The sequence below is a fragment of the Orbicella franksi genome, chromosome 9 (assembly GCF_964199315.1).
Source record: "Orbicella franksi chromosome 9, jaOrbFran1.1, whole genome shotgun sequence".
Classification (NCBI taxonomy): domain Eukaryota; kingdom Metazoa; phylum Cnidaria; class Anthozoa; order Scleractinia; family Merulinidae; genus Orbicella; species Orbicella franksi.
The window spans coordinates 20955115-20980399 of NC_138153.1; the positions used below are offsets into that span (position 1 = coordinate 20955115).

General features: G+C 39.7%; 4 protein-coding genes across 8 annotated transcripts in view; 2 read left to right on the forward strand and 2 right to left on the reverse strand.

Annotated features, from left to right (window-relative positions):
- The window catches only part of LOC145498010 (uncharacterized), a 380464-nt gene that overhangs the window by 142546 nt on the left and 212633 nt on the right, over window positions 1–25285 (forward strand). The gene's annotated exons all lie outside the window — the stretch shown is intronic.
- Window positions 1–25285, reverse strand: part of LOC145497882 (C2 domain-containing protein 3-like) — a 280776-nt gene that overhangs the window by 82253 nt on the left and 173238 nt on the right. For all 5 annotated transcript variants that reach the window (XM_081477749.1, XM_081477747.1, XM_081477748.1 and 2 more), the window contains 5 exons: window positions 20997–21440; window positions 19525–19629; window positions 18881–18967; window positions 13746–13850; window positions 571–656 (listed from right to left, as the gene is read on the reverse strand). In XM_081477749.1, coding sequence (XP_081333875.1) covers window positions 571–656; window positions 13746–13850; window positions 18881–18967; window positions 19525–19629; window positions 20997–21440 — 827 coding nt within the window. The remainder of the gene's footprint in view (window positions 1–570; window positions 657–13745; window positions 13851–18880; window positions 18968–19524; window positions 19630–20996; window positions 21441–25285) is intronic.
- Window positions 665–5360, reverse strand: LOC145497960 (uncharacterized). Its single transcript, XM_081477834.1, has one exon. It carries the CDS (start codon window positions 5288–5290, stop codon window positions 4184–4186), a length of 1107 nt encoding a protein of 368 aa, XP_081333960.1. The 5' UTR covers window positions 5291–5360; the 3' UTR covers window positions 665–4183.
- LOC145497979 (uncharacterized) lies at window positions 15785–16717 on the forward strand. The gene has a single exon (XM_081477852.1). It carries the CDS (start codon window positions 15785–15787, stop codon window positions 16700–16702), a length of 918 nt encoding a protein of 305 aa, XP_081333978.1. The 3' UTR covers window positions 16703–16717.

The window sequence follows — 25285 nt, forward strand, 5'->3', positions numbered from 1 at the left end:
GCTGAACAAAATAACAATCAAACTTCAACTTACAGGTAATGTAAGTTTGTTTAATTTCCAAATTATTTTAGGTTAGAGTATTTAACACATTTCAAACTATTGTCTAAGATGCCAATTTTTTCAGAAAAAGAAATAAGTAAGAAGTACATATAGAATAATAATTCGGGCAATCCAACAGAGTCATAAAACAACTTACAACAAACTTCACAATTGGATGCTGCAGCAATTAGCCAGAGCACTGTTATATAGGGTTACTGTAACCAAATTCACAATTAGCCAATAAGACACCATGTCTACTGACCTATTATGGCTATGATATCATGGTCACTTGGCTGAATTTGGGCACAGCTAAGTAAATACCTACCATAATTGTACCCTTTTGGTATGCTTCGGCAGCATATCCGGCTTGTTTGGTCTCTCCATTGGTATTGGCTTTATTACATCTCGCCAAAATACACACTATGGCTTGGCCAAACTCACCTGATATGCTGCCTATGCATACCAAAAGGGTATGATTAGGTATCAAAATAAAAAAAAAAAATTAATGCCACAAGTATACTACAGTCTTACCTCTGTGAATCAAGATGATGAGCTGAGTGTGGCTCTACTCCAACTGGAATCTCTCCTCCACACTTAATTGACAGGATGGCTCCAATCTGATGCAATAAAACAAAGGAGGCAAGGCTTAGTGGTTAGGGTCCTGGATTTGTAATCCTGACGTCCCAGGTTCAAATCCTCACTGCCACGAGATGGATTTGTGTTTGGTGATCCCAAAATCAACTCCTCTGTGTCTTGTAAATAGCTAACTGGTCAGCCTTCAACCAGTTAGGATTTTAAACAAGTTTTCAGTTCTAATTTGTACAATATTTGTTTCATTGTTTATCATGTCCCCAATATATCATTAGGAAAATGATCCAATTTTGTCTCACAGGGAAGGATATACTATTCCCCGATTGCATTGTCAAATCAAATATACCTTTTAGTTAAATGGCTTGGAACATTCAGGTTATGCTTTTAAGGTTATTAAGGGGTGTCTTGTCTCTTGCGATGTGGCGCATCGGTTTAAACTGAAATACCTAAACCCCCATATCAGATTAAAGCTTATAGATCTGGCCATCAAACTATAACAAGAATTTTGAAATAACACGAATTGTGGAATTTCCATATTCTTTAATGTTACTTCTCATCTTCAAGGGCAAAAAAAATATGTTTTTTCTTTTAAGTCAGTCATTTTATGTGAAGTTTACAAAAGAAAAATATTAAAAATCACAAAAAGTGGCCGAGTTATTTAGAAAAAAACGTATTTTCAAATACAGTTAATAAACTAGGAAGGTGTCATAATCGCTTAAATACACAAAACTGCCAAGGGAAATTTTCGCAGCAAACACTCATCTTGGAGCTTGTATTTCATGTTATCTGGTATTGTTTATATTGCGCATTTGTTCTTTTTCCTTTGGCTACTTTGCCTGTTTTAGTGTCTTTCTCTTCAATGCGACAGCGAGATAGAAAACATTATGCAATGCCATGCTTTCCCCAGGAAATCCTGATCCATTGCCTTTGACCCTAGGAGGTCCTGTTGTTCCATTGGTTTGCAGTTTCATAAGGCGAGATAATCTCCTGGCATGACATGAGTTGTTTACGAACCTTTATGAGCTAAAATCTCGCATTTGATTTTAAGAGGAACACATCCACTTTGCGTGAATTTATTGGGTATGCAGATCTGACGGATTTTCATGAAATTTCACCAGAACATTTCAGGGATAATGACAACATAAGTGCGTAGGAAAAATTTGATATTTAATATATTTTTCCTGTGGTCTCCATTTATGCAACAAGTCTCTTACATTTTTAGCTACTTCAACTTTAGATGCGGATATCTAGACAACCAATCAGAATATCAAAAAAGCCCTACACACTTTTGTTGATTGATGCCTTGTGATTAAGACTGTGCAGCCATTTTGCTTGTGTGGTGGCATCTGATAGCCAATAAATTCAATAGAAGAACCCTTGGTCGTTTCACGCCTTACCGGCTCCTGACACTTTGAAAAGAAAAATGCTGTTAAATTGTGTTTTCATCATATACTAAATTTATTGAGCTTTCTTCTGATATATAGTTTGGGTTTCTTTTGAAACAGTTGCGCATACAAATTTTTTTCCAAAGGACACCTGCAAAAGTGGGAAGTAACCTTAAATGTGAGCATCTGAATCAACTTTTGAAAGCCACAATCAAAGCGAATTTTGTTTTTCATTAATTTAAATTATTATACATTGGTGTCATCAGCTCAATTTTGATTGGCTATACGCAGGCAGCTAATTCTTGATTGCTCTGTTTCTCTTATGTCATACCTACAGACAATAGATTTTATATATGTAGAAGTGATGTCATACCTACAGACAATAGTTTTATCCATGCAGAAGTGATGTCACCTAACACACTAACCAGCAGTTTGATCAGTTTTGTGTGTGGACCTGAAGCAACAAGGACTGGCAAAAGTTGAACACAAGCTACCGATATGTGAAGAAGGCCTTAAAAAATTGTGCAAAAGCACTGCCTTTGGTCTGAATGATCCAGAAAAGCTTCAAAACAAAGTTTTTTTTTTTGAAGTAATGCTGTACTTTTGTCGCCAAGGAAGGCAAAATCTCCATCAACTCAAGAAGACTGATTTTTCATTCAACACGGACAGCACCGGAGCATGCTATGTGTGCAAAGCAACAGATGAATTAACAAAAAACTGCTGGGAAGATGACGAAGGTTTCCATAAAAATGTAAATGTAAATGTAATGTAAATGTAATTTGTTTACCCACGGAGCACCAAGGAGTTCACAGAACTCGTTCAGAAATGTCCGTGCATTCAAGGATCAAATTGGAATTTGAGAAATGTTGGAGGTTTGAAGTATGAAAAACCTGGTCCAAATTGTCCTGTGGTTTCCTTTGAGCTGTATCCAAGTCACCTAAGTCCCTTGAACAAGTTTTTATTTCAGCACCCAAAGAGAAACGTCTCCGCTTCTGAGGATGTTTGGTACGACAACATGGTGGTTGGAGAGCATACACTTGGTGAGAAAATGAAAAACACATCACGAAAAGCAAAACTTTTCAAGTGTTATACAAACCATTCAATCAGGGTGACGGCTGTCACAATCCTTGACAAGTCAGGTTTTGAAGCAAGGCATATTATGGCCGTAAGTGGACATAAAAATGAAGCCAGCATCCGGAGCTATAGCAAAACTGACATTTGCACAAAGATGTTGGAAACCCTTTCTACAAGATGCGAGGTTAGTGAAGAGTTATCGGTCATGAATTCACACCAGTCATCTCCTGTTCTTAGCCTCTCACAAGAAGAAGTAATTATAAATAGCGCTCGTTCCGAGATTACAAAGAATTTCCATTTCTTTAACTGTAATATTAACATACAGTAAACTTGACCCTTTCAAAGAAATTGTAAAATATTTTCAATGTTTTCAATCTCTTTTCTGTGAGAGCGTTTCAAGAACTTTCTCTTTACGATATTGACTCTCCATCTCAGTTCATTTGTTTTAGGCTTTGGAAAAACTTACTGGATACTTTAGAGCGCACGAAAGGTCGTAAGCTTATAAAAGCTTATAAACAATAAAGTTGTTTACTTACAAGTTGACTGCTGTACATTGATCACGTTTTTGTGCTTGCTCTTGTCTTAACAAGTGCAGCTCAGGAATATGCATAATAAAACAATTATTGGATTCAGTTTTTGCATGATAGGAATTGGAAAATGCAGACACACTTTTTTTAGGGTGGTGCAGAAGGCGACAAATGTATCAAACCGCCAGAAATTTCTTTAATCTTTATTGTAGTTGATTAAAAGATTCTGAAGAGTGGATTTCTGTGGCTTGGAAGAACTAATACTTGGAAGAACTAAAGCTTGAATACAATGGATGTTCGCAATACTGACGCTGATCACAACTGAACTCGAAACCTAAAATTCTAGTCCTAAAACGAACTATTCATGAGCTGTCATATACAGGAAACCGCAATCGCTAAACTATTTAAGACCACAGAGAAACATAAAAAAAACAATCACGCATATTTTGATAATCATGTATTGTTCAAAGTCACGCATTCTTCGTAAATCACCGGCTGTTTGTGTTCATGTTCATAGATCACGCAACAAGTGTAGAACTGTTCATAACAAATCCTCAGGGGCCAAGCTTAAGTGCAACTATCCTTCTGGATGAGTGGGCAGCACTTCTGTATGGATCGCTTATATTCACCCTTGCTGGTCTTCACTTGTACATTCCTAACAACAACATCTGGCCCAGGAAATACATCTGTCACTCTTGCGAGATCCCATTTTCCCCTTGGTGCATTGTAGTCTACCAGCAGGACAATGTCGCCGACCTGAAGTTGTCTTGTCTTGAGCTGCCATTTTGCCCTTCTCATCAACGTTGGGTAATACTCGCGTACAAAGTGCTTCCAGAAATGGTTAAGCAGCATTTGAACAAATTCAAAACGTTTGCGGCGGTTTCTTGTTTCTTGGTACGGGCCTTGGGGGACTGTTCCTGTTGCTCGACCAAGGATAATGTGGTTAGGAGACAACGACTGTGGGTCGCTGGGATCATTGGAAGGGTATCCTGGTGGTCTACTATTGATGAGGCATTCAACTTCTGCGAAAATTGTAGACATTTCGTTCCAGGAAAGAGACTGAGAACACACGATTGCTTTCAAGGTGTGGTTCGTTTGCTTGATAAGACTCTCATAAATTCCACCCTGGTGTGGACTGAGGGGTGTGGTGAAAATCCAGCGAATTTTGTAGAGAACAGAAAATTCTTCAATTCGATTTCTTCCTTTTTGTACTAGCTTCTTCAACTCCTTCTCAGTTCCAACAAATGACTTGCCATTGTCCAAGATCATCGTGTGTGGCCATACATTGTGTGCTTTAAAATGCTGCAGGGCATGCGTGAATGATTGAGTGGACAGATCTTCTACAATCTCCTGATGAATGGCGCAAACAGTTGAACAGATGAACAGTGCTCCCCAGGTTTTCTTTGTTCTGTTTTGTCCAGTCTTCAAGTTGAAGGGGCCAAAAAGATCAACACCAGTCACAGAGAAAGGAGGAGAAAATGGTTTCAACCTCTCGGGTGGCAAATCGGCCATCAGGGTACTATGTGGTGGCTGGCAAAGCTTTCTGCATATTGTACAATCTCTGACCACACCCTTAGCAAGGTTTCGCCCACTAGTTATCCAGAGCTTGCGACGACTTTCTGACAGGGTTCTTTCAGGTCCACCATGTACAACTTGAGCGTGTACTTCTTGCATAATCAGCTTGGATATGGGATGGCTTACTGGCAAAAGTATGGGGTGGATCTCTTCATAGTTAAGGGGTGCATGTCTTAGCCTTCCTCCTACTCTCACCACGCCTTCTTTAACAAATGGTGCCAAATCGCTAAATCGATTTTGCCAATCTTCCAGATCCCTGTGCCAACATTATCCAGTAACGCTCTGCTTGATCCATCTCTTCTGGGACCAAAGGTCCTTTGCGTACTTCGTTACTGGCAACCTGGTTTCGTGCTTTGTTCTTTGCATTAGACAGGAAATGCATGCAGTAGGCAGTAATTCTGAGCAGTCGTTGCCAGCTGGAAAAGGTACTTGGCTTCAAAATATCTTGGTTCTGGACAATGGCTCCGACCGGTTTGTGTTTTGCATTCTTCATTTCGGGGTCATTTGCCATGGGGGTGTCTAGTTTCTCTGCAGGCCATTCTTCCCTGGGTTTCCTCAGGAAAGCGGGACCTTTCATCCATCGGCCATTGAGTTCCTCGGTGGGAAGTCCTCTGCTAAGATCATCTGCTGGGTTGAGGTCGGTTGGAATGTATCTCCAATGCTCTTTGTTCCATGTGGATTGGATCTCTGTGACACGAACGCCTGCAAATGCTTTCATAAGGGAGGAGTCTAAGCGAAGCCAGTGGAGAACTACCTTTGAATCAGACCACAATTCCACGGACTCGGGCTTCTCTTTGAATTCTTCATAAATTATTTTGGCGTGCCTTGACACCATTAGAGCTGCCATCAATTCCAGACGCGGAATTGTATTTTGACGAAGGGGGGCTACTCTTGCTTTGGCTGAAATCAAGCGAACTTCAGGAACATCTGGTGTGGGCCACAGCAGGTATGCAACAGCTCCATAAGCATTGATGCTGGCATCTGTGAAGACATGCAATTGAGACGGTCCACTTGTAATACTTGGCTAAAGACATCTTGGAAAATTCATGCCTTTTAGCTTCTCTATATCTTCAAACAAATTACGCCACAGGTCTTTGATCTCCTCTGGTAAAGGATCATCCCAGTCAAACTGCTTTGACCTCCAGATATCCTGCTGGGCAACTCTTGCCTTGATTGTAACTGCTGAAGCCAGTCCAGGTGGGTCGTAAATCTGAGAGATCCTCGATAGGACTGATCGCTTGGTGAATGCTCTGCTGATTTTAAGATCCTTCACTGTAAAAATCATGGTGTTTGAGGGTTCCAGCTAACTCCCAAGGTCTTGATCTGCTCTCTCCATCCAAGTTGATATCTGTCACTGGTGGGACCATACCTTGGCTGGGTGTTGCTTTCCCGACTCTGTCCTTTGGCATGGCTGGCTTGACTGGATTGCTGTCTCGCTTTTCTTTTCTTTGTGGCTAGGAAGAGCAGTACCATTCCTCTATCTTAAAACTTCCCTGGGCAAGAGTCTTATCAAGCGCTGTCATTCGGCTTGCTGCTAACTGAGGGGTTGGACACGAGTGGATCAGATCATCCATGTAAAGATCACGGCACAAAATTACGGCAGATCGGGGTACTCAATCTCATTTTCTTCAGCGATCTTCGGCATAACATAACTGGCCATGTCGGGCAATGGTTTGTCACCAAATGTCACTTGCGACTGGAGGTACTTGATGGGCTGTTTCTTGGTTTGGAGATTGCACCACAGGAATCGATGAACACAAGTGTCTCTTTCCGGTAGGAGGATCTGTAGGTACATTTTGGAGATATCCCCAGCAAAACCAACAAGGTCTTCACGAAAACGCAACAGGACGCCCAGCAAATTTCCAATGAGGCAAGGTCCTTTGCAGAGGAACGAATTCAGAGAGGCTCCCTGATATTGGGAAGTGGGGTCAAAGACAACTCTAAGTGGAGTACTCGGTTTGTCTGGTCGGTAAACACCATGATGTGGCAGGTAATAGCCAGGTTTGACATTGGGCTACGATTCTTCTTCAGTTAGTAGGCGAGCCCAGCCGTTTTCTACAACTTCTCAATTGTGCGGTTGTACATCTTTGCCTTTCCCTCTTTCTTAGACAAGCTTCGTTTCAAGGATTCGAGCCGTCCCTCTCCTAGCAGATACTTGTTTGGTAGTAGGTGAGGATCCTTCTTCCATGGTAAGCCTATGACATAACGATTCTCTTCTTTAGTGCATGAGGCTCCAAATAAATTCATAGCCATTTGGTCTTCTGTGGACATTACTGTCTTAGGACATGAACAGTCACATGCCTGTACTCCCAGAGTCTCAAACTCGTAGAATATTTCCATGTTCAGTTTCTGAACGAAGCTGATGGAACAAACCTGGGTGGTTCCCTTTGAGCTGTCTGACCCTATCACGTGCCATCCTAGGCGAGTCCGCTTTCCCACTGGCTGGAACGGCAGACCCTGATGCACCTCTTCTTCAGCATGAAGATGGCTATACTGAACTCCTAGGATCAAGTCAATGGGTCCAGCCTTATGAGGAAATTCGACATCCCGTAGGTGCGAGAAAGACTTCAGCCATGGTCTATCGAGGGCAGGAACATTTAAGATGGTCTTGTCGATTTCATGGGCTTCAACAGTGAATTTTTCTTCTTTGTCCAGGGGAGAGATCCAGAATTTCAATCGCCTACTTGTCTTCTGTCGAACTCTCTCCCCGCCAACAACTGCCAGGTCAATCACAGGCGGCCCAAGCTCACAATGCGTGGAGTTATTTATTTTTTTAATCTTTATGCGAACGTTCAGCACATGAAACGTGACATATTTACCACCGACATCTACTATTACATAACCACCGAGTTTGGTTACGCAAAACGTGACCTTCGCCTTGCAGCATATGGTGGTGTTGTGTTACAATGGTTTGAATTTATAAAGGTTTGTATGGGGAAAAACGGTAATCAACATTATAGCTGAAATTTTGATATTTTTGCAATAAAAATGACTTACCTCAATGCCTTGTTGTCTTTTCTATTGTCATCTCACTTCTAAGCTTGATCCGAAGCCTTTTAAGCGAGTTATCGCTTTTTGGTTTTCCTCTACTAAGAAAGAGTGAAGGCTACACACTCGATTCCGAACTGACCCCGCTCGAAGTGAAAAAAAAACCACTGAAATCCCGCCAGCCGCCCCAATTCCTCCACAGAATCATAGTACAGGGTTAAGCGCTCCCTTTTAGCTAAATCCTAAGTCAAATTCATCTCTACAGCTCATGATACAAAGCTCTGAATTGAAGAAAGCTAATCATCTGGAATCAGTGATCATGCTGTCGGGACCAACCATGGACACATTAGAAACCCGAGTGGAATGCCGGGCTAACAAATTGACCCTGACCAGGGGAAGAGAGTGCACAGTTCTCGACAGGCCAGGTACTTTGCTTGACGGTCCCCTGGGTAGATTCTAGTCCAGGCCGCCGACGGAGCATTGTTACGACAAGCCAATCAGTCCCTAGGGGACCATGGAACAAAGTACCTGGCTTATTGAGAACTGTGCACTCCCTTCCCCCAGTCAGGGTCAATTTGTTCGACTGTGGCCATGGATGGTCCCGGCAGCATGGTCACTGAGCCCGGATGGCTAGCTTTCTTCGATTGAGAGTTTTGTAGCGTGCGCTGTGGAGATGAATTTGGCTTGGAATTTAACTGAAAAGGAGCACTTAACCCTGTACTATGATTCTGCGGAGGAATTGGGGCGGCTGGCGGGATTTCAGTGGTTTATTTTCGCTTCGAGCGGAGGTCAGTCCAGAATCGAGTGTGTAGCCTTTACTCTTTCTTAGTAGAGGAAAACCAAAAAGCGATAACTCGCTTAAAAGGCTTCGGATCGAGCTTAGAAGCGAGATGACAATAGAAAAGACAACAAGGCATTGCGGTAAGTCATTTTTATTGCAAAAATATCAAAATTTCAGCTATAATATCAATTACTGTTTTTCCCCATACAAACCTTTATAAATTCAAACGGTTGTAACACAACACCACCATATGCTGCAAGGCGAAGGTCACGTTTTGCGTAACCAAACTCAGTGGTTATGTAATAGTAGATGTCGGCGGTAAATATGTCACGTTTCACGCGCTGAACGTTCGCATAAAGATTAAAAAAATAAATAAATAATAACTCCACGCATCATGAGCTTGGGCTGCCTGTGGGTCAATTTGCTCGCTTCTTCCCTGAAGGCCTAGAGCTTTAGCAAAGTCCTTTCATGTCACGGTTTTGCCTGCTCCGCTATCCACGGGAACATTTCCTTCCTGGACCTTTCCATTTGCTGCTTTAAATTGGACTCGAACCACTGGCATGATACTTCCTTTATCAAGGATTGATGCCACTCCACTGTTAGTGGGAGGGTCTATATGGAGCAAGGGGTGATGAATTCGGGTGCAGCCATTCTTGCCATATTTATTCCTGGACCTGCATTGCCGCGTCGGATGACCTCTCACTAAATATGAAAAGGAAAGGCGGCGGTTCTTCGTGTGTTGTATTCTCTCTTCTGGCGAACTATCAGCCATAGTGGGGCAGTCATGGACTCTGTGCTCTGCCTGACAAATATAGCATTTTGGGGCTTTTCTTGAGGCCTTTGTATTTGAATGAATTCCTCTTCTATCTTCTCTTCGAAAGCCGACGTTTCTTGAAGTGTCCATCTTAAGAACATCACCGAAATCGGGATCAAATTTCGCCTTGGCACGTTTCCTCACAAAATTGCTAATGTGTTCCAGTTGAGGGATTTCACTCTTTTCTCTGATGTCTGTGGCCACATTCTTCCACTTTTCAATTAGATGATCTGGCAAACATCTGACAATCTTTTGGAGATTGTCATTGGCGAAGTAATTGATTTGGCAAAGTGTTGCTAAGCAATTGATCATGTCAAAGGAAGACTCACGAAGGGCCTGTCTGTCATCGAGCTGAATTTTTCTTCTTTCCGTGATTTTTCTGATGAATGCCCTAGCAATGACGCTTGGCTGGCCAAAGTTTTCCTTTAGCATTTTCATCGTGGTGGTGCACATGATTCCTTGTGAACCAAGACCAGATATTGTGCGCTCTGCTTCGCCGGTGACATGCATTCTCAATTGCACCATTCGCGTGTCATCTTTCAAGTGCGGCTTGTCGTGGATGTGGATTCTAAACTGTTCGATGAATTCCACATATCGTAGTGGACTTCCATTGAATGGGACCAGTTTTATAATTGGAATATCCTTGCTTGCTTCCAGCTTGTATAACGCATCAGTGATAGACATTTCATGGACGGCAGATGAAAGACGTGTTTCTTCAAATTCCACCAGATCACTTATCCACACATCGACAGGGCATGCTATTTTAGAAGATTGAATAACTCCAGATCGCGTGACCATAGGTTGGCGGGAAGAACTGATACCTTCTGAGCCGCTTTCTTTTTTCGGTTGTCCCAACAAGCTTTCCTCTGAAAGTGCATTATTAGCAGATGATTTGTTTTGCTGCGAATTGTTATCAACTTCGGGAGAGCATCTTGCCTCCAAATCTATGTGGCCATCTACAGGCGGTGGTGGACCATGTTCCTCCAAATTGCTGCTCCCTTGTGCGGTTGAAGGCACTTGTTGTTGAACAATGCCGGGAACAATGACTTGTTGTTGACCACTCACGCTATCCTGCAAATTCTCGCCAGCTCCGTGAGGTGCACTTGGCTCTGAACTTTCGCTTCCCTGTGCGATTAAACCAGGCGTTTGTTGCTGAATGAAGCTGGAGGCGGGAACACTGACTTGTCTCAACTTCTTCTTCAATACTGAAGACATCGTCGGTGAGCAAATTTTCCTACTCATCTAACTTTGGGACTTGGCTGAGGTCTACATAGCCGTAAAGCTTGGCGTGTACATCACAGGCCAATTGAAAATCCTTTTGCAACTCCTCAAGTTCCTTTTCTATACGTCGTTTGGTTTGGTCCTGATCTGTAATAAATTTTCAGACCCTATTTATCGTACACGTGACTTTACCTCTGAGTTGCTTTCTCTTATTTTTCAGCGTTAAGGAAGGGTCCTCTGTTCCCACTGAACTTGACTTAGTGCCTTCCGAGGTTCCAGTGGCATGAGAAGATGCAATAACTTCTTCACCATCGGACATAGCTCCTTGACTTGTTTGTTCCTAATTACCAAGGACAGATACCTCCTTATTGCCTATAGGCTGGCTCTTCTACTTGCATGAGGCTTGTTGCTCTTCAGAAATTTTGGTGCAGAAGGCGACAAACATATCAAACCACCAGGGATTTCTTTATTCTTTATTGCAGTTGATTAAAAGATTCTGAAGAGTGGATCTCTGTGGCTTGGAAGAACTAACATGATGAAGCTTGAATACAATTGAATGTTCGCAATATTGACGCTGATTGCAACTGAACTCGAAACCTAAAATTCTAGTCCTAAAACGAACTATTCATGAGCTGTAAAATAAAGGAAAACAAACTATTCATGAGCTGTCATATACAGGAAACCACAATCGCTAAACTATTTAAGACCACAGAGAAACCAAAAAAATAATCATGCATATTTCGATAATCACGCATTGTTCAAAGTCACGCATTCTTCATAAATCATGGGCTGTTTGTGTTCATGTTCATAGCTCACGCAACTAGTGTAGAACTGTTCATAACATAGGGCTTGGAGGAACAATTAACAATTATTGGATAAGGCTGAGCATGATAGCAATAATTATCAAGGCCTCAGTTTGCATTATCTGCCTCAGCCTTTGGCTTTGGCAGATAACTTTGGCCTTGATAATTATTGCTATCATGCTCAACCTCATCCAATAATTGTTAATTGTTCCTCCAAGCCCTAAAAAAGTGTGTCTGCATTTTCCTATTCAAGTGTAGTGAAAAGTCACAGAACATTTTTTTTGAAATAAGTTTAAAAAAATGTGCAGTGATCATGCAAAAATTGCTCTTAGACAAAAAATATTTCAAAATAAAAAATTTGCCGACACATGTTTGTTGTTTATATGTTAAACTAGCTACTGACCAGATTTGAGGGCAAACGAACAAAGTCCCTTTGATTTGTGGATTCCAAAAGGTGATTCAGACAGTCACATTGAGAGGTAGTGAAAAATTATACAATTCATTTTACTTCAAATTTCTTGGTATAGTTTGATAGCCAGCTCTATAAGTTTAATGATATTATGGGAATTTTTGTAACTACAGTTTAAACCAGATGTGCTACATGGCTTAAGGTGGCTCCCTAGAGTATTTATGAACACCCTCACTATAGAGTGCGAGTTAAAAAAGGAAACTTAGTTAAGTTCTCTTAAAGTTTTCCCTGTAGAGATTTACCAGTATGGGTACCGTTAAAATAAGGCTTATTTTTTGTTGTCAATTTTTGGATTAAGGCCATTACCATAGCAACATCTCATCTAATGACAGGCAGTTATATTCTTCATTTTGGCCTAAACTCCTTAATATTTATACTTGCCTTCAGTAAAATTTTTTTATACTTTGCCACATCATGGAAATGATATTGCCTGACATTTTGAATTGGTAAAAAGTCAAGGTTGTTCAGACGGTTTTTTCCAATATTCTGTAATTTGTCATTCTTCTAAATATATTAGATTAGCTCATACAGATTTTAACAAAAATAGGGTATTTTATAGGAATTGTAAGTGGTTATAACTGAGCCAAATTTTAAAAGAATTCACCAAAGAAACGCAGGAAAATTCACTGTCAGTTTTGCTTTTTGTGCTCATGTTGACATCTTAATAATCCGAAAACACTGACGCTTTCTTTTGAGCATGTGCAGATTACTTGAGATTTCGTCCTATGTGCGCATGCAATCGAAAACTATAGGGAGCCACCTTAAATGTGAGACACCTCTAAAGGTACATGGTAACCTTAATAATTATATATTTCAATTGTGCCAACTTTGCTATAAATGCCCATTTTCTATTTCTCTGAATAAAATGGCAAAATGACCACTTCAGGGACATAAGCTACACAATGCTATATAATTCTAACAGATAAACAGAAAAATACAGTCAAGGCATGTTTACCGAAGTTTAAGTCTTTCTGGATGAAAACAAGACAGAGCATGTCAACTGTGAACCTCCATTTCCAGGACATTAATTATTATAAAGTTGAGAAGAATATTGCTCTTTTAGAGAGTGATTTCATGTGTGATTAAAGAAATTTTCTGTATGCCTTGTTCTTTTGTCATTGTTACATTGCTTTTTAAAATATGTAAACAGACAAATGGTCACATGTTAAGAGCCAGCCGGACCAACTGAGTAACTCAGTTACTGTAGTCCACTGGCTATTTATACTGGTAAAATGTTGAATGAAGTAATAAGAACTAAACAAAATAGAAATTTCCCATCCTTTCACCAGCATGTAGAGTTTTGAAAAAGCCTGTTGTTAATAAGAGTGCAACAAAATCTGCTTGTATTTACCACCCTAATTTGATATACAGCTGTAAGGGTGACCTCTTGTCCTGATACACTATGGATATGATCAACTACTTTGCATTAGCCCTCAAAAACACAAGTGCCATTCAGCATTTGAGAATATGTTACTCACCTGCTGTTCTATACCCATTGCTAAAAGTACCCTTATATGACCATGCTGCATATGAGTAAATGGGTTGGTTACAGGACACCACTGATCCACTGCCACTACAGGAAACTGAAAGACAAAGACCATCACTTCTATATTCCAATCAGCAATCTATTGATCTTTTAAGTCCTTTTTAAGTGAAGCAAGACCCTTGCTCTCATTACCGGTATGTGTAATATATTTAACCCCTTTGCACCTATAGCTTTTTGGCAAAAATGCACGTTTTACATTTTCTGGTCAGTTATGAGCTGAATTAAATCAAAACTACTCAAAATGGCATATTTTACAACAAAAAAGCATGCTTTTGCTTAGGCCAGATTTTGGACCAGGAAGTGGCCTTTTAAAAAACGTTCCCCACTTGTCCTTTTTCTCCTTTTCTTTTTGCTGAGGTTGTTGCCCTTCTACTGGGCTTGCTTTAAGTTCAAGAATTCACAACAAAACATCATCGTCGCCTGAAATTCTTATCAGTCATGGAGTAGCCAACAGCAAATGAGGTAATTTTTCCTCCAACTTTTTTACTTGAATTTCCAAGCATTTTTGTGTGTTATTTCAAGCTCCATCAGCCCAATCACCCAATTATGGACAAAGGTGATGACATCAGAAGCAGAACAAAGGCCAAAGCTCATCACACGTGGTTACAGACCACAGACACAGGAGCTAATGGGTTACAGAAACAGTATGAACACTGCTGACGGATGCAGACAATACACAATACATGAAATATTCAGGAGAATTTTTAAAGTTATTTTCAATTAAACATATACAGGCAAAAACTAACGATAGATAAATCCGACGTTTCGGCGACATCTTGGCGCCATTGTCAAGGGAAACTAATTAAATATGCGATTTCAAGAGTAACTAAGAGTTCAGAGTTTCTAATTTGCATAAGTTAGACAAAGACTTTAGCACAAACTGAGTCTGATTGTACATTTAAACACGGTCGTAATTGTTTAATGAGTAACATCTCATTAATGAGACAATCAAACTTGTTGTGGCATTTTTTCAACATGCTAAAACAATTGCGAAGGTCATCCGGAATCCTGCCTGCGTGTCTATTATCATAGTGATTGCGTACTGACGAGGTCTTGCTTCTATGTCCATCAACGCGTACGAACAGATGGCCACGGGTGTAACCGACATAACCAGCATCGCACTGGTCACACTTGAAGTTATACACAACGCATTGTTGATCAATGAGCTGAGGCTTAGGTTCGCTTGTCGGGAACTCCTGGGCAATCTTGCGGCTCGTAAACACCGGTTGAACACTGGTCTGCAGCTTCACACTGAGATCTTTCAACTGTGTCTTCACGATATTAGCAGACTCCTGGTCTTTAAAGGGTATGACAACCCAAGTAGTGTTTTCTGTCGTAGATCTGGACTGTAATGAGGGCTGGTCAGCGACCTTTAAATTTAGGAAGGTTTTGACAGTGGAGTCAACAAGGTGCTTGGGATATTTCAGTTTAGAGAAAAGACTTCAGTCGTTCGCACTCCTCAGTGAAGTAGGACCATGATGAAGACAGGTGATGTGCGCGATCGAGCATAGTTGTCAATAGTCCGCGCTTGTACCTATTATCGACATGACTGTGGTAATGGAGAAGCAGACCACTGTTTGTTGGCTTCACAAACACTTTAGTTTCAATACGAGGCGCTCTGTTTAGGAGTTGAGTACCGAGAAAGGGAAGCATTCCATCATTTTCGACCTCCATAGTGAAGTTGATGGCGGGGTGAGTGTGGTTGAGGGTGTTAAGAAAGTCCCTAGCTGTAGACAAATCGGGCATCACAGTGAATGTGTCGTCAACATATCGACGATAGTAAGGTGGCAGCTTGCCCTCAACATCTAGTTTCACTTCAATAGACGACATGAATTAGACGACAACTGGTTTAATTCCGAGTATGATTTGAACATTTCAAAGCAAGACCTTATTGATCTTTTGGGTGTGGCCACCAAGGGGCAGCTTTTCCAATTTAATGGATCCCTGTATGAACAGATCGACGGAGTAGCGATGGGGTCACCCCTTGGACCCTTGCTAGCCAACGTATTCATGTCGTCTATTGAAGAGAAACTAGATGTTGAGGGCAAGCTGCCACCTTACTATCGTCGATATGTTGACGACACATTCACTGTGATGCCCGATTTGTCTACAGCTAGGGACTTTCTTAACACCCTCAACCACGCTCACCCCGCCATCAACTTCACTATGGAGGTCGAAAATGATGGAATGCTTCCCTTTCTCGGTACTCAACTCCTAAACAGAGCGCCTCGTATTGAAACTAAAGTGTTTGTGAAGCCAACAAACAGTGGTCTGCTTCTCCATTACCACAGTCATGTCGATAATAGGTACAAGCGCGGACTATTGACAACTATGCTCGATCGCGCACATCACCTGTCTTCATCATGGTCCTACTTCACTGAGGAGTGCGAACGACTGAAGTCTGTTTTCTCTAAACTGAAATATCCCAAGCACCTTGTTGACTCCACTGTCAAAACCTTCCTAAATTTAAAGGTCGCTGACCAGCCCTCATTACAGTCCAGATCTACGACAGAAAACACTACTCGGGTTGTCATACCCTTTAAAGACCAGGAGTCTGCTAATATCGTGAAGACACAGTTGAAAGATCTCAGTGTGAAGCTGCAGACCAGTGTTCAACCGGTGTTTACGAGCCGCAAGATTGCCCAGGAGTTCCCGACAAGCGAACCTAAGCCTCAGCTCATTGATCAACAATGCGTTGTGTATAACTTCAAGTGTGACCAGTGCGATGCTGGTTATGTCGGTTACACCCGTGGCCATCTGTTCGTACGCGTTGATGGACATAGAAGCAAGACCTCGTCAGTACGCAATCACTATGATAATAGACACGCAGGCAGGATTCCGGATGACCTTCGCAATTGTTTTAGCGTGTTGAAAAAATGCCACAAATAGTTTGATTGTCTCATTAATGAGATGTTACTCATTAAACAATTACGACCGTGTTTAAATGTACAATCAGACTCAGTTTGTGCTAAAGTCTTTGTCTAGCTTATGCAAATTAGAAACTCTGAACTCTTAGTTACTCTTGAAATCGCATATTTAATTAGTTTCCCTTGACAATGGCGCCAAGATGTCGCCGAAACGTCGGATTTATCTATCGTTAGTTTTTGCCTGTATATGTTTATCTAAATCATTGTTGATTAGTATTTTCAATTACTGTATTATATTTTATTCAATAAATTAATGCCATGTTTAATTTAAATCTTAATGCAAGAATACTTTTTTAAATTTCATGTTATGTGTAATCACAAACCAGAAAATCTGTAAATAAATGGTTGTTGTTTTAGAAGTAGTCTTAAATCAGACCCTTTTCTTTCTTGGTGTGCAATACATTTTTTTTTCATTGCTACTAACAGTGTGGCTTCATGTAGCTGCTTGATAGATATCTAACTCACTGCAGAACGACATTGAAAAATGCTAAACAACACTGGAAAAGCTATTTTGTACTTTTTCCTTTGTGCCAATAAGTCATACTGAATAGAATTTAGCAGCTCTGAGTAAAAGCCAACTACAATCCTGGCCAAATGGTTTGGGACACTCCACTCATAGAAACAGCATAATGCCTAGCTCATACTAGTGACATAACACTGTTTGCAGTGTGGACATCCTGACTTAATTATAGCAACATACACGTACATGTAACAGCATAAACATAACAACATCAGGAAAAACTTATCTTTTCCTTATGTCGTTATGGCTATCTCGTTATGATGTTATATTCCTCTTAAAACAAGTGTAAACAGCATCAACATAACAACATAACAAAGAATCAATCAGAGTAGTGCAAGAACTGTCAAACCCAGTCTGCCACCAGCATTATTTTCAAAAAGGTGGTGACTGTCAAGTGGAATTAAGAAGTTTAATCCTGCTCACCCAGAATAATATTCTCAATCACCAAACTAAGCCTCTAACAACATCATGGTACTGGGTGTGTGCTCTCCTAGCTACTTGTTAAAGGATCAGATGCATTGTCGTCCATTTTCTTCTACCATTTTTCCCTTTATTATTTTTTCAACAAGCACGTCATCATCAAAGATAAAGAACCAGAATTATCCCAAATGCAACAAATATTTCTTCTTCCATTTTTAAAATCTTTTTTTGTCTTATGCCTTTATGTCAATGGTCACACATAACATAACCAATTGTGTCATTCCGTCATTATGTTGTGTCGTATATGTCATTCTGTAGGTAATATGAACCAAGCACTACAAAGATCTTTTCCCCACACCCTCTAAACAATTTTGTAAATAAATTATCATTAATAAAGAAGTGAGATTTAATAACATTTCCATTACCTAGATGATGAGTATCTTGATATCAGAAACTATGGACTCAAATGGTCTTTTAAACTTGTTACCATATTTAAATGAAGGTGACACAGAAGGCATGACCTAGTCAAATCTCATCTGTAGCATGTTATCCCCTGTCAGGAATATGGCAAGTGAGACAAGAGCATATGCCTGAAATAAATTTTCGCGATGGTGGCTACAGCAGCCTTGCTGTCTAATTGTTAATGGTCACATTCCCTTTAAATCATGCCTGACATAAATCTAAAATGTACCACTGTGAACGGCTAGGAGGTTGTATTAGCTGTGGCACCACTTATTACAATTTTGCCAAAATCTGAAAACAAACTATAATTTTCAACTTGCTAACTCAAATGATGGTGCATTATACTATCTGTTTTTGGCAGCTATTTTTGTTATTGCTTTTCTTTAGTTAAAGTTCACAGTTAGTGATGTGTAGGTGACAAAGCTTTTTAAAGAACACTCTGTTCCAATGTTGCTTGTTTTACATGTTCAATAAATTTGTTTTGGTCACATTTACAAAAATTTTCTTGCATGTAAGTTTTATGCCTAGTACCATATTAGTATTCATCATTTGATTTCAAAAGAAACTAGCTTTCACAAAAAACTCCTGCTATTCATTAGGTAACAGCACCTTGAAAGTGCATCGAAGAACTACATGACTGTTGTGTACAAGAACTTAAAAGTGAATACTGATTGAGCCTTGCAGCAGTCTAAAAGCAACTGCTGGGACCTTTAGTTTCTGATAAACATCTTGACTCACCTTTGACTTGAGTAGTGTTTTTGTGATTTTAGGGTCCCTGTATGACAGGTAGAGTTGATGTAAAGGTAACTTGACAAGACCTAACAACTAATCACACATAACAAACATTTCAGATAGAATTCTTAGTGACCAATCACTGCTGACAAACTTTACACGTCTCTCAGCCAACACCATCACAGCCAAACTGGCCAATCACTCTCAACAGACCAGAATCATAACACTATCAACTGACAAACACTATTCACTAGAACCTAAAGATGACTTCCACTCAGATTGTCAAAACGTCAGTCACCAACATCAGTTCTTTTCAGAACCATTCTTACACAAAATTAATGATCACCAAAATCAACTAGAATTCTTTCATTCTTATTAGCATTATTATTTACTTGATTTTAATGTACTATGGGTCCTTGGTTATTTCTATTTACCTACATGTAATTGTACGACTTCATACTCATGTTAATAGAGTCTATGGTATTAAAAGGGCTAACATTGCAGAAGGCCTGGTTCTGTCAAAAACTAAATACAGCAATATAAGCTACGCTGCTTCAAAAATCTGAAATAGCTGAAATCTTTATACCTTTTTCTGCAACAAAGCTGGATACAATGATAAAGAGCCTATCCACAAGGGAATACTACTACACCTTGTCTTCCAGGTCATTTGGCCTAACCCTGTTCCAAACCTCTACAACCATGAAGTTATTGCAGACTCGTTGTAGCAGAGTTGGAGTGAGTAGCACTGGTGCAACCTAAATTATAATGTCAATTATATAGTCATTACAATAGCTTGTATAATTGTACAACTACACTGCAGAGAATTTTAACGAAAAAGCAAGCATGCAAGCAGTTTTGCAATTTTGAGCTCTAGCAAACGAGCAGTCATCTTATTCTTGCGAATAATTCGAGTGAAGGCCAAATTTTAATGGGACTATTAAATACCCGTTACATCCATTTCTTCGTATGTCCGTACACCAAGCCCAAAATCTCAAAAAATAAGATAGCAGCATCATTACCAAAGGTACATCTTTGACATTGGACATCCATGTTATGGTTAATTGACAGCTTTCAAAACAAGGTATCTACTGACCAGTATAACGTGTGAGCTCAGGTCTAGAGCTCATTGAGGTTGCTTGTTTTTTTTTTAAAGTTGACTGCTGACCAGGTACTGGTTTTCCATTGGATTGCAGATTGCAAGTCAGGTTGTTACTCTGGGGGAGAAGGAGGGAGTAGGTGCAAAGGCAAAATTTTGGTGCAAATAAACCCCTGGCACATTGTTGACTTTTGTTCTGACATACCTTGCATATGGCTGGCACGACTGAAATTTGAATTGATCAATCAGGATTCAGCAGGCGAGAAAAACTGTCCTGACATCAATGTATGTTAACAGGAGGCCTTTAAGTTGGGCAACTTTTCTCACTGGAGATGGCATTAAATATTCCCAAAAAGGTATTTACATTTCCAAAACCCATATCAGATTGCGAAAAGTGAAAAATATGAAATATTTTGTATCTCCAAGTTTCTAATTTGGCTCAAAAAATGAGTCACCAGCAACTTGCTTGTAGTTTGTCAAGTGTCGCATGGTAAGATATTAGTTGCATCATTCTGAGTAAAATATGCTGTTCTTCATCAAATTAAACCTGGAATTCTCAAGTTAACTATTAGAAGAGGCCAAAGCAACTTTAGCATTGTCTTTATTTCTGTTAGCTGTGAAGAAAAATACTTTTGTCGTGTTTGTTTTGGTAGGACAGCTGGTTTTCGACTTACGCTCATACTGTGGGCACAGCTGCCATATACAAGGTAGTCTTTGCACAATTGTCTCTTGGAAAATTCTTGACATATTTTGTACAAAATTTCTACAATCTTGGTTACGCTTATTGGGTATAGCTTGTTAAAATTTAACTGGAAAAAATAGCGAAACCACACGCTTAACAATTACATGCTCACAATTAATCATTTTTTGAGTTTCTGATCCAAGAAAAACAATCCTCTTTTTAATGGTAGTTATTGCAATCAGAAACCCCGTTTCTAGGCTTGGCTACATCTATATATTATTTTCATAAACCTCTGTCAACTTTGCTTCAGATTATGTAATCATGGACCAGTATGCTCAGCTAACCTGCTTAAACCCAAATGGTGGATTTGCAGTTCCCCAACAAACTCTTGATTTAGACACCTCTTCACACCAGAACATGCGACACACCAAGTAAAGGTTGCTCTTAGTAACAAGTCCCATAGGAACATCTTGGCTGCTATGGTAATCATGCTGGAAGAGTGCTTTCCCCTCTGGTATCCACAGAAGATTATACAGAGTTGAGGGATCTTGCTCAATGGCAAGGTCAATTTGTTTAGCCTCCTGAGATGACTGTTTGTCTAACTGGTTGGCAGTTTCAGTTCTCCTGAGAGGTGTCACATTACACACCTGTCCAACTGGATGAGGGTTTGAAACTTGCATGAGGTCAGTTGTCCTGGCAGGTGCTGTTATAGTTGGAAGAGGAGGCTTCCTTAGCATGTTTGGTTTAACATGCAGTTGCTTTCCATCTGTCATTAACTGTATTTTAACCTATGAACCACAAACACACCAACATAATCAAAGGTTCTTGCGAGCCAGCTCATGGATGAATTGGATTAGTCTAGAAAAAGTAGTCGAATAAAAATGAGGAACTGGTGGATTGGGAGTATTGAAAGTTATTTTGAATGTTGAAAAATCCACGACAAGGCGAAATGCAGGTCTGCAGAGCATACCTGTGCCTACTTACATTTACTTGATATAATTAGTTTTTATTGGCTGAAACAGTCCAGGCTAAAAAGGAGAATTCTGATTGGTTGCCTGAGCGGTCCAAATTTTGCAATAGGGACTGCTATTAGACGGACCGCTCACGAACTGATTTTTTTTTGGTATTTTATTGATATTTATATAAGCAGAAGCATATCACTTAGAAGCGTTTAACTCTGGTTCAATGCTGCCGATTATCCCGAACCAATCAAATTTAACTTCCTAATATGGAGCAAGGGCTCTCGCGTGGATATGTCATATACGCGCAGACTACACGCGGACAGCAATGGCGGACACATTTCGTTGCGAGTTGAGAGAAGGTTGCTGTTTCTGGACCGATTTCTGCACTCATCATGAGAATCAAACAAACCTTTTCTAGGAGCTGCCAGTGTAATACCTAGGCCAGTTATCTGCCAAGTCTCAATTGCAGGTAAGCTTTTTTTGCATCAAAACTAGTCAATGGAAATCATGCTATGCTGAAAACGTTTGTTTAGTACACGAGCTTTTGTTTGCTGGATAACAATGATCAGTATTGTGGATTATTTTCGCATGATAGTTGAACTTTAAGAAAATCGAACTTGAAATTGTGGCTTTTCCCTTGATTTGTCATATGTTCGCGCCATGATTGTGTGATTTATACCCTTGTTTTATCATGATAAGTGAATAATTTTGTGGCTCGGCTTGTTCCCTTTATATCTTAATGAATGTTTTCTTGTTAATTTCTTGTTGTAGTACGTATGCCATCCGTTTGTTTGGCCGATGTTCAAGGGTTTTGGATCCTGCTTTGGATACTAACTGGTCTACCAAACTGAGACATCATCTCATTTACCGTGCATTTACATGTTCATTACCATGTTACTGCCTGTCTTGAATTGTTATCTCAGTCAAAAATTTACTACTCTTGGATGTTATTCTTCAGCCATTTTTGATCTCCCACTTCTGTACACTTGTTTTCCTTTGAATGTTGGCCGTAGTGGGAGACTATACATAAGTTTAAATCAATAAATAATAAGTGTTTTATGTGAATTTATATTACACATGACTGTCAACCCACCTGGTGCTGAGTTTAAAAAACATACTTTGTAATTAAATTATTATTTTCAAGTAGATGCAAGTCAGTGGTTTTTCATCTCCCATCTGCAATTTAAGTTACAACCACCGTAAATAGTATGAGGTCTATTATTTGTCCAAACCATTCTTTTCATGTAATTCAACCAGACCTTTCCATTGAGCCCAATTTCCCTTTACATGGCCTCACGAGGGCCCCTCCCATGTACCGAGAACCCAGGAATGGACACACCGAGCAAATACAAGTTACATACAACAACTAAACACTAGGTGAAGAGAAATCTCTAACTCTCATCACTTTTAACATTGATATTGTCAATGACAATGACTGAGGCAAACTCATTAGTAGGCCTTTTACATTGAACACATTCAAGCAAGTTGAGCAAGACCAAAATCATCTTTATCACACTTGTCTACAAACCAGATACATATTGCACATTAATCTTGGATTTGTAATGTTATTTTTTGCCATTTACATTGGTTGCCCTTAACTTAGTGATTGTTGAAGCAAACCATACCCTACTTCCACAATATTATTATCAATTTGCCATTATTTATTTATTTATTTATTTATTCATGTATTCATTTATTTATTTATTCCAGTTACTGCAATTTATTTTTGTTATTTTGAAAGAAACATCGCTCATTAGGGACTGTTCATTTTTTATGGCGTGGGGAGGGGGACAGCTGGTGGGATTTGATAAAAAGTACCTCTTCATCAGAAATTTTTTTTCCTACCCCCCTTGTACCCCTAAATGTCTGTGATAACTCATTGCAGTCTGAAAAGCATAGATGATTTTAAGCCAGGATAAGCAGTTTTGACACTGCACCAGTTAAGGTGGCCGAACACAGTTTTTGCACGTGCTTTTGCTAATGCAATTCAGTGCGCGAACAAGGATTGCAAAAAACAAACATGCGGTCAATAGAGCGATCATTTTATTTACTCAACACCTGCAGTATCTGCACTATTTTTCTCTACAATTGAACACAATGTATTGATAGCTTTAGTCTTTTGTCACAAAGATATGTGAGAAAAGGTAATGATGCAAAGAACCCAGGAATTCTCAGCTTTTTCTTTGTTACCGAAAGAACCCAGTTAAATGCAGCGCATGGATAGTAAGTAAAAAAATTGCTATTGAATGAAAATTTGCACTCTCGGAAATATGCCTATTTCTCGAGAACCACTCGTTAGAATTTCACGAAATTTGGCAGGAAAATACTTTACGAAATAAGTAACTGGAGTATTGAAAATAATTGAACTTTAACAAAGGAAATTCTAGATATTCCAGTGAACCTTCAACAAGGGATAATTAAAGATCTCTCTGTTAAATTATTAGCAAAATGGTGTTAACTTGTGAGAATCGTTACAAGCTTGTTGCATACAAATTATAAAGAAAATCTAATGACTAGATTTTCTACAAATAAACAAAACCGATTTTAAAGGCCTAACCATCAAAAAACCAAAGTTTGCGTTGTTAACTTGCTTGCTGCCATTTGTGGTGACCGAGAGATGAAGGGTGTTAGAGAAAAAGGTGAATGAAACACAGGTATCAAAAACTGTGTTCAGCCACCTTGTCATAAAAATAGACAAGGATCAGAGCCCCTAAATCATACTGAATTGCTTTGACTGTTTGATGAAAAGGAGTTGTATGGTCATTATTGAAGGTTTGAGCGTATTTACAGGGTTCAAAGAAGGGGGATCTGAGGGCATACTCCCACATGAAAAATTGAATATTCAGGACTTCAGGAATTTTATTTCAGGCATTATAGCAGGCCTTTTGCACTTGAAGATGCTGTCATCACAACACCCACATTCAAATAGAAATACACAAAGCCTGTGTAAGTTACTCAAGGGGGTTCAGCTATATTTAGCAACCAAATTCTTACAAGGAGTTTAATTCCTGCTGCAGGGTACCTAGCATAGTATGGGGGGGGGGTGTCTGGGAAGATTTTAAAGCTTCAGACAGGGTTCGTACCCTTTCCAGAAAAAAATTTCCAGGACTTTTCCAGGACTCAGATTGATTTTTCCAGGACTCTAAAATTCACATTATCCCTTTCACTCCCGAGATCTCAATGTTAATTCTCCTTACTGTCTGCCATACATTTCTTTTTTTTTACTTGAGTTTAACAGATTTCCAGAACTTTCCAGGACCAGTAGCCTTTTTCCAGGACTTTCCAGATTTTCCAGGACCCGTACAAACCCTGTTCAGAACCCGAGGAATGCTATTTAGGTATTCTGGCATAAACTTTGCACTATATAGATGCTATCATGAAATACCTGTAAAAAAAACGACGGAACAAAATTAAATACAGTCGAACCTCCCGTAAGCAACCACCCAAAATGTCAAGCCTAAGTGGTTGCTTACAGGAGGTGGTTGCTTACGAGAGCTTCGACCATATTGGGTCAAAATTTCGGATCATTAGCATATGTAACTGCAGAGACTTACCCCATGTTTTAAATGTTTTATTCATGTCATTTTAGGAAAGAATCCGGTACTTTCAAATGAGAAATTTCAGTCTCTTGTACTACACAGGCATACAATAATGATACAGCATCAGATTAT

Coding starts and splice junctions, on each gene's coding strand:
- LOC145497960 (XM_081477834.1), bottom strand. CDS start 5,290: ATGCAAGAAGTACACGCTCAAGTTGTACATGGTGGACCTGAAAGAACC.
- LOC145497979 (XM_081477852.1), top strand. CDS start 15,785: ATGGGGTCACCCCTTGGACCCTTGCTAGCCAACGTATTCATGTCGTCT.